Source organism: Telmatherina bonti (assembly GCF_933228915.1).
Source record: "Telmatherina bonti genome assembly, chromosome: 2".
NCBI lineage: Eukaryota > Metazoa > Chordata > Actinopteri > Atheriniformes > Telmatherinidae > Telmatherina > Telmatherina bonti.
Genome location: NC_136620.1, coordinates 34909568 through 34919399, shown reverse-complemented (window position 1 = coordinate 34919399; position 9832 = coordinate 34909568). Strand labels below are relative to the sequence as shown.

The following is a 9832-nucleotide window of genomic DNA, read 5'->3' as shown; positions in this document are numbered from 1 at the left end:
AGAAAATTATGATACTTGATGAGGGTTTGATAAACCTTCATTAAAAATAATAAATACGTTTTTCAAAGGTTGTAGTAAAATGTAACATTAATTTAAACTGATAAACCATTTATGTCAAAATAACCTAGTTAGATGTATGCGCTGTGATTTAACCCTTTATAGGGCACTCAAAGAAATACCTTCAAATTAGAAATTTTAACCTAAAGTTGTCCTTCTGGTATGAACCAAGACCTCCATTCTGTTGATACATTAAAAAAAAATGTTTCATGCTGAATATGAAAGGAAAAAAAGTGATAAAAAATAGTCACTTGCCCCATAAAAGGTTAAACACAGCCTTAGATCTTAGTTATACCCATGAAAAGCTTCTCTTTTTTGTCAGCTTGAAGCAGTTGAAGCAAAAACCAAAATCTAAAACTTGCGATCAAGTGGTGAGGTCTATGCTATTGCCTTTATAGGGCCCCAAATTCCTGGCAGCGTCCCTGCATCAATATGAACCTAAAATCTAAAAAAAAAAAAAAAAAGCTTGGCCAGACATTAAATACATATTTATGTGAAATTATATATGTTTTTTTTGTTTGTTTTTTTTTAAATGACCAATTTTCATGAGGAAATTATTTTTTTAAAATGTATCATTTCTTAGAGTCATGCTTTGCTCTAAAGTTATTGAAAAGATGAGTTATCAAGATTAAATAATACGAAGATCAATTTGAATTTATATTTGTTTATTGAGGTTTAAGAGTTTGAGAAAGCGAGCCGCCCCGTTGGAGAAGCACGGTAAAACATATCAAGCACACACAGGGATCTATTTGGTGCGAAACGTGACGTATTTCCTGGAGAAAGGGGTTTGTGGATGTTTGTTATTTCCATCCAATAGTGAACCGCTACATTGTATCGGCACGTAGTGTCTTCCTTTTTTTCCCCCTATCTGTCAGTTTATTCCACGGATGTTGTTAATTAATGGTGGCATATTAGAATTGACAGATGAGCAACTTGAGATGAGTAAAACATTTTTCTTGAAGAAAATTGGTGCGACGATATAAGTTATTTGGTAAAAATCTAACCATGGTGTTGTCAAGTTGTGGGCGAATGAAAGGCAAGACAGATTAGTTGAATTCAGGACTTTTGTGGGGAAATATGGGTGCGTGCGGGTAACATCGCTGCTGGTCTCCTGGAGTAAGTAAAGGGCGCGCCGCGTTGAAATAAATGCAAAGTTGGAAGTCAAAGCACGGGAGAAAGGAGAGTCTCCACCCGGAGCGAGAGGAAGAGGATGAGGAGGCATGACGTCTCGGTCTTTGCTTGCATCTGACTTTTTAAGGTATCTGTTACGATTAACAACTTATTAGTCTCTCATTTTATTTTAGTTTTTATGACCATGCTCGAGTTTGGTGTGTCAAAAAAAAAAAAAAAAAAAATCTGGGAGGGGAGCTGTGGGAGTGTGGGTGGGAACAATGGGAATATTTGCGGAGAGCATTTCAGCAGCGCTGCCAGCAGACTTCACCATTCCTCCCAGCCACATGAATCCTTTCCCAGTGTGAGAGTGTGTGTGACATGCTTTTTTGTTTTGTTGTTTAAGCCTCTTTTTGCTGAAGGAATATGTCTCAGCGAGATAAAACCCAAATTCAGCGTCCTCTCTGAAGTTAATAGTGGGTAAGAAATTTGTTTTACCACTTGTATTTACAGTCTTGTTTGCTGCACCAGGTTTTATTTGACTCAGTTAATTCAGATTTATGTTCTACTTTCCAGCCTTATTTGTCTTTCTTCCTTCTATTTAGGCTATCTTTTTCTCTCATTTATACACCCTGAAGCCTTAATAAGGTAAAGTCCTCATCAAGTACTTTTATCAGTGCAGGGAGAGAATTGCTGTAATATATTTTAGTTAGTTCTGCCCCTCGGGGAAGGCTGAAATTGTTTAGACCACTATACCTCCTCACACTGTCATCAAATACAATATTTGTGCCTGTTTGGGCTCAGTTTGAACAAACAAGCTGAAAGAAAGTGTAGTTGGGCTGACATACCCCATCCCATCTTGCCCTGAGGTAAATGCTGTTATTATTTTAATTTCCACCGGGATATCAACGAGAAAAGGAAGTCAAGGTCACCAGCAGCAGCACAGCTCCGAGCATCCCTCTCAGCCGGATTACGCCGTCTTACCATCTTAAAAAAATTACCCAGAAAAGCTCATATTTTCTGTTCTTCATTGTTAGGCTCAAAACTATAACCAGGATTTGGACGTAAATTTGTATAATCAGTGGATGTTGGACGAACTCAGCCCTAAAATACCAACTTTGCAGCTCAAAATGTTTGTCGCTCACAGTCCTGATTAATAAATTACTGCTAATTCAGCATATATTTTATATAAGGTGAATAAAACAGGACTGCGGTGGAGGAAAAACAACTGAAAAGACAAACTTATCAATAGTATAACTCATCTGTAAACTAGGGCCGAGAGTGTTGTGGAAGACGGGGAGTTTAATAGGGGGAAGGATGCCAAGACTGAGATGGCTCTTAAAACTGGATTGGATCTCTCTATGGGACATTATTTATACAATGGATTTCTTCTCCTGGACACTTTGCTGCTTCCCCATGCAGCATTTTATCAGGCTTTTCCATTTCTGCAAGCCATGGCTAGTGGGAGATAGGATGGATCAGGTTTTTAGTAAGACTCGGTGCCTTCTCACTCGCTTCACTTTGTGTCTCAGATCATCATCACGCCACATACATCTAACTGTTCATCGCTGTCGTGAAAGGGCACAACATGCCTCTGCTTCTCCGATCACACTCTAACTCAGAACAATTTTCCCCCTCTCAGGAGAGGATACTTGGCTGTCAGTGCTACTTCACAAACGCTACAGCTCGGTTGTGTGCCTTGGTTTTCTGTGAGAGGGCAGCCCAGAGCACATGGTGGGTGTTGATTTGGCTGATGGGCTGCCTGAAATAGAGCTGGAGCGCTGCATATGGTCTGTCGTGGATTCATGTGTTTGTCATCACCAATGCAAATTGCTGGTACGTCCACATGAATCCCATCTCACCTGAGTGGTGCTAAAATGCAGAGGAAGTAAACTAAAAGCAAACCTTTTTTTTTTTATTAGCTACATCACTTTTGCACTATTTGAAATGCTCGTGTGACATTTCTCCTCAGCTGCTGGGAGTTGAGTGTTTTCCTCATGTGTGGAGAAAAAGGAAATTGGCAGTTTGCTTGTCTGGTAATGTGCTTGACAGGGTGTCATAAGATGGATTCTGCTTCTTTTTGCATTTAAAATCATTCTGGAAATGATGCCTTTTACGCTGTTATAATTCCAGGAACTAATATCAGAGATATTTAGAAGTCAGTATTCAAATTTTGTGATGTGACCCGTCTATTTTTTCTTCATTTTGCCACATTTAAGCCGCACAATAATGAACACATTGCTCTGATATCATTGCGGTATTGTGTTGTGTGTTTTATTTTGTTTTGTTTTTTTCATGGGAACACAGAAGGAAATAATCATTTCCATTTCTTGGAGCTTTCAGGCTTATGCATTCCTTTTGCAAACAGCTTGACAAGAGTCCCTTCAGATGTCATCATTAGGGAGCAGTGGAAAATTCAGTGTTTTCATCCAAATGTCCTTTGGATTATAAATGAATTTAGAAAACAGAAAAAGGGGGGGACAAAATTACATAATTAATAGAGAGCCAGTCAGACCTCATATGAAGAAAACAAACCAAGAATAAATTAACATAATGAAGCCTGGTGACAGACAGCACAGTAAACAAAAGAAATGGAGACTTTGAGGAAAATAGTCACATCTTAGTGCTTCTGGCACAGTTGCCATTACTGCCCTGTGTGCATCAGAAAGTCATGCAATCTTTGTGCATCACCATTTTCTCTCTGAACCGACTGCTTCGGCTGTCCTTTTCTCTTTTTTTCCATTAATATTTTTTCTTTATTTTTGGTCTTTCCACCCAGCTTTTTAATGCCTAAATGCACAAAATCTTATTTGCTTGGAAATACAGCCGATGACACTTGTTGAGATCAAATGCGGTGGAATAATGACCATATATAAGTTTTACAGCAGCTTTAGATGCAACATATGAAGGTAAACAACAGCAAGCTTGATGTGAAATTAAATGTTTAAATAACCTGGCATGAAATAAACACAAATTAAGTGCAAAAAGATTTAATATTACTTTCTTAAACTACATAGTAATAACCATTTTTCCTATCTTTTACTCTATTTTATTCATGCCTGCAAGATCAGCAAAGGATACCATAGTTATAATTACATAAACAACACATTCATATTATATTTATTATTTTATGTTCTCACAAATTACTTTTCCATATGTTTCCTTTTGGATGACAATGGAGCCTGACTCCTTCCAGATCCTCTTAAATCCGCATGCCTTCATCGGAAACTTTTGCCTCAGGGCTTAATGAGGTTATCAAAATCCTAATTGACAAACAGTGTGCAGCGCATCCCTGATCTCTCACCATCTTCTCAATGTTGTTGAGTAGTGGCCATTGATAGGCACCACACACACCTCTGTCGGTGACGGTGTGGGAGACAAAAGGATGCTTATCATTCATTTTATAGACTAGTTATCAGTGCAGAGCGTTTTGAAAGAAATGGTCTGTTTCATGCTGTTCCTCTTTTTTAGAAAGTGAGGGGGAAAAAAGTGGAATCTTTGATCCGAATTATATTCCCTCTTTATTATCATGGCATGAGCGCGCACTGAGAGGCCTCTCAATAGTTTAAAACAGAAGGCTCTGAATTATTAATTCAAAGCTCTCATGTTATTTTAGCATACTGCAGGTCACTTATCCACCTCTGCAATTCCACAGGCACATTAATTCCAGCGTGGCACTGATCTCCATAGAAGTTATGCAACTGTGTTGTTTTTGTTGTTGTTGTTTTCATTAGAGTTTTTGTTCTAAAGTCTCGGTTCTCCTGTGGTTTGAAGGGTAAAGTTTCATCTCATTTTTAGGCCTTTTGATGTATATTGTAAGAGTAAGCAGCCCCTTGTTAACTCGTCTCCAGGCAGTGTTTGAGTGAAGGTGTTTTGAGTGTTGCGTTATAATGTGCTCGTTATCTTCCGCAATGCCGTATAGGGCGAGGGAGCCCCTCTCTCTCTCCTTCTCCCCTCCTTCCTCCTCCCTTCTATCCATTCCTCCCCACTTTCAGCCATCGCGGTGACAGCACACCCCTGTTTTTGTGGCTTCAGTACAGCATCTAATGAGCTCAGAAGAATTGCTCCACGGGAAGATTGGCAGCCTCTGGTCATGTTTCCACCACCCTTCCTGATGCGCTTAAATCACACCCACTTCCAAATGTATCTGTAAAGCCACATATGCTTTCTTAAATTTCTCCACTTTAACACCATGGATGCATGGAAGTTACCAGAAATTGGGAGGATTTCTTTGGGAAAAGGAAGGAAGATTTCCAATTTTTGAAACATCTAGCTGAAATTGGCAGTCTTTGACAAATTAGTTTGTATTAAAACTTCACTTAAAAACTAGAGTTATTATGAGTTTGTAGTAGATCATATTAAAAAAAAAAAAAAAAAAATCAATATTCACAAATATTAACAGTCAGTGCTGATTTACCCTGTAAAATTAGATGATTTCTTTTTATGTCTGTTAGTTAAACATCTATTATAAACTTGGGAAAATTCAGCCTAGTTTAATCAAAAAGTGAAAATGTCACTCAAACTAATTTTAGACGTTTTTCTTTGTAAAAATGAATTTTACAGCATGCATGGTGTTACTGTTGATTAAACAGTCTTTCTATCCATGACAACTTAAATCACAAGAACAGCCGAGATAATATTCCTCCCCACAGACAATACTAAAATAAAATCAGTCATCTTGGGATTAAAGTACATAAAAACAGGTGACGGTGTTTTAGTTAACCTAGACTGTGCCACTATGGCAACAGATGAAGCAAGGTATTCCACACACCCTTCTGCACATATACTTCCCAGTTCCTAATGGGGTGGCGGTTCGTGAAGCGCTTCCAACACAGATGTGATCTACAATCCCTACAGCAAATTCTAGGTGTACTGCAGGGTCTCTTAACAGAAGGAAATGTACAAAGGATACATTTCTCTGAGGCATCCTAACCAGATGCCAAAACCTTAAATGGTTTGTGCTAACTATCAAAAACAAACTCGCAGTACGGTTAGCTTGGCAGTTAGCAGTGTTTAAAAAAAAATGGATAGTTACTATTTCACCCGAGAGGTACCTTCACAAGCTAGTTGTATCAGTATAACCACAGATATGTAATGTCTCAGTATCACTATCAGTCTCATTGAATGCCAAGCAATAACTATAGCTGCAGTGTTAGCTTTTTCTCTTCTCAACACATATTGAATATTGCATATTCTGATTGTTGAATAAATCATCAGTAAAACACTTGATGTCAAAATGCAGCAGTTTGCTTGTTGGACCCTGGATTTATCAGTTTGTCACTGTGGGGAACGAGTTCCTTGACCTCCTATTTCCAGGTGTATGTGAACGTCTGCTACTGTTTTGGCCTCTCATAGTTTTTTGTCCCCATCAGCCCCTGCAACCTTTGTCCAGGATGGTTCAGCTGTTTTATTGGTTTTATGTGTTCCTCAGCGGATAACCCTTCAAATACTTGGCAAGTTTATTTAAATAGCACATTTCATGTACAAGATAATTCAAAGTGCTTTACAGAAAAGATAAAAAAAAAAAAAAGAGTGTAAAGAAAGCATAAAATATAACAACAAATGGCAAAAATCCCAATAAAATCATAAATTAAAAATAAAATAAGTTAAGGTGCCGCCCTGTGATGGACTGGCGAGCTGTCCAGGGTGTACCCTGCCCTTCGCCCAAAGCCTGCTAGGATAGGCTTTGCTTCCCTGCGAACCTTTATTGGACTAAGCGTTTAGGATAATGAATAAATGAATGAAGGTTAAGGTGACATGCAGATTTCATTAACAGTCTGGACTCTGGTCTGAACTAGCCGACCTGAATCTTTGTATCGAAAGGCTGTGCTTCATTTATATTTTCTGAATATACACAATTTATTTTGGGTCTAAACTGTTCTAGGATTTGTAAACCATTTTAAAATCATATCCTTTTGACTGAAAGGAAGATTTCTTGGTCTTTCTGGGAGACTAATTGTGTTAATGTTTCTGACTTGATAAAAAGCTGTGACAGCTTTGATGTGGCCGCTGAAAGTCAGATCTGAGTTTATGAACGATGCCTTCACATCAGGGTAGGCCACTAGACTCGGTCCAATTGGGGACTTGGTTCAGTTGTAAGGGGTGTATCCATCAGACAGAGATCGCGTTCACGCTACAATTTAATTCAATTCAAACACACCAAACCTTTACAATAATCAATCCCATTCCCAACTAAGGTGGCGCTGCACTAATATTTAGCAAAAGCGAGGACAAGATCGGCGTGAAGAAGAAAACTGTTGCGAGTTAAACATAGAGCACAAATCTGTCGCTGCTTTGGGTTTTTATTTTGTCTTATGGAAGTACACTGCAGAAATACACTGCAACAATGATCGCAGTATGAACAACAGACGAGGCAGAGGATTCTTAACGTCATCACTGTGTATTTACCCACAATGCAATGCTACATTAAATGCAGGAAGTAACTTTTTTTTTTTTTGTAGTCCGGTTCCTGTATTTAGTCTATATGAAATGCGCCGAGACCTGCGTTTGTTGGCAGAGCGAGTCTGTTTCTTTGGTTCAAATTAGTATTTGTTTGACACATTCACAGCTTCCCAAACACAGCGGACTTTCCAAGCAAACAGAATCAAAAAGGCTGATGTGAATGTGCCATAAAACTACAAGGTTATAGATTCAGTTGGTGGCGCTAAAAGCCTGAATCTCCAGGCGTTTATCAACGCTGATTCTCTTCTCTTTGCTACCAAACAGAATCATCTCAGTTTTGTTTTCATTTAATTGTAGAAGATTCTTGTCCATCCAGGTGTCTATTTGCAGAAAGTCTATTGGACTGCAGTCATCCAATGTCAAAGACACGTAAAGCCGTGCATCATCTGCATAACTGTGATTATTGAGAATTGTGATAACTGTGACAGAAGCAACTTTCAAGCTTATACACACTCCTAGAGCCCTGACATCCAAATGTATGTGTAGGCTGACATACAGATTTGCCCTGGCAAAGAAAAATTTTCATTGTGTAAAAATTGTTAGTGTATGTCTGTAATTTAGTCATAATTATGCCATCTGATGAACTGTCGTCATCTGGAACGCCAAATCAGACAGTTAATGGCATTCCCCTTTTCTATTCACTTATGATGTTTTAAATTGGAAGTCTAGTTTTAATTTAATTCAAATTCAAGCCTCTTATACAAACAATAAAAGTGATTTTCACCACTTTGACAAATTGGCTCACATTTTGGGCACTCAGACACTGTTCCTTGTCTCATTCCAAAGGTTTATGGAGTAGCGGTGACTGACCCATTGAATGGCACATTGATGGTATTTTGATAGCATCAGCAGTGAGGCAGAACAGACATTTAGTTCTGCATCATCTCCCTCCTCCTAATCTTTTAGACCGAACTGATATACTTAGTTGATTCCAACACCCTATTTCTCTTCTTACACTGACGCTCCTAATTTACCTCAAAGCTTTCCTCTTTAAAAGTGACTTAGAGGGTCCTCTCTTATGACTGAAAGCTACAAATCAAAGGGCAGCAGATTGGTCCATGGTGTTGACTTTGTTTAAACCTTTGTTAAAATAAAGCTTATTTATAATCACGCTTCTTATTATACTGTTCAGTTAAAATAAGCTGAATGTAATTTTGTAATGCCTAATAAGGGGTTGGTTTAATTTACATCCCAGATTATTTTGAAATGAACAGCATTATCTGAATGAGAATTTGGATTTTGTCTCTCCCAGTAGCCCTTTGTTTCTGTTTTTTTGCCATTAGCAGTATTGGTTTGCTTGGAGCTCTTCCTGTATTGCAGCAACATGCTGACTGTATATCATTATCATACATTACCATTTCTGGTCTGAAAATGATGAATGAGGATTGGGAAATAATTTTGTTTTTGGCAGTCTTTGTTTTGATGTAATATTTCTGCTCTGCCCATTTATTAAGATCTCTCTTTTTTTATAGTCTGATAGTGGACACGTTGCAACATATGTTGCATGATAAGTTCTGCAGGTGTGTCTTATTTCCAGGGTTTTGTTTGTGTCTGAATGGATCTAAAGTAGGTAATTCAGGCCTAAGAGTGATCCAGTTAAGAAGGGCATGTTTTTGTTTATAGCTTGCCCTGTCTCCTCATCTCTAGGCCTCTGTTCTACTTTGCTCCGGTAAGGTAGAGCAGCCCCACTCTGCCTGGGAAACGGTGACAGACAGAAGAGTAGACCGCTCTGCGACAAGTTCTCCTTTTAATGGATGCCCGGGTGGCCCTGTTGCTCCTATGGACAGGTTTTGTCCTGCTGACAGCTGCACTAAAGTGGACGGACACAGCAGAGGTCTACACTAACACTTGGGCTGTCCAGATCAACGGGGGACCAGAGGAGGCTGACCGCATCGCCAGTGAACATGGTTTCATCAATCAAGGCAGTGTAAGTTCTTCTTGTTACTTTTTTTTTTATTGCTGTTGCAGTTAATGTTTGCAATAATCTTGTAAATTTTCCACCTTATCATATCACTCTGTCATGGACAATATCCATACAGCTGTATGGATGTATGTACAATGGGTGACGTCATTGTTTAAATCCCATTAAACATAAAAGCTCCTCCGTACCATCCTGTTTTTGCAGCACATTGCTGAAGTGTGACCACTTTAACTTCTTTATGCTTAACTGGGGCATGCATGATGCCCGAACACGCTGACAGAC

At 38.8% G+C, this 9832-nt stretch overlaps 1 protein-coding gene across 1 annotated transcript in view; it reads left to right on the top strand.

The window, feature by feature from the left end:
- Positions 1 to 1023: 1023 nt before the first annotated feature.
- Positions 1024 to 9832, top strand: part of furinb (furin (paired basic amino acid cleaving enzyme) b) — a 97634-nt gene continuing 88825 nt past the window's right edge. Inside the window, exons 1-2 of the mRNA XM_079253980.1 lie at positions 1024 to 1315; positions 9277 to 9556. Of these exons, the coding sequence (XP_079110106.1) occupies positions 9380 to 9556 (177 nt within the window). The 5' untranslated portion in view covers positions 1024 to 1315; positions 9277 to 9379. The remainder of the gene's footprint in view (positions 1316 to 9276; positions 9557 to 9832) is intronic.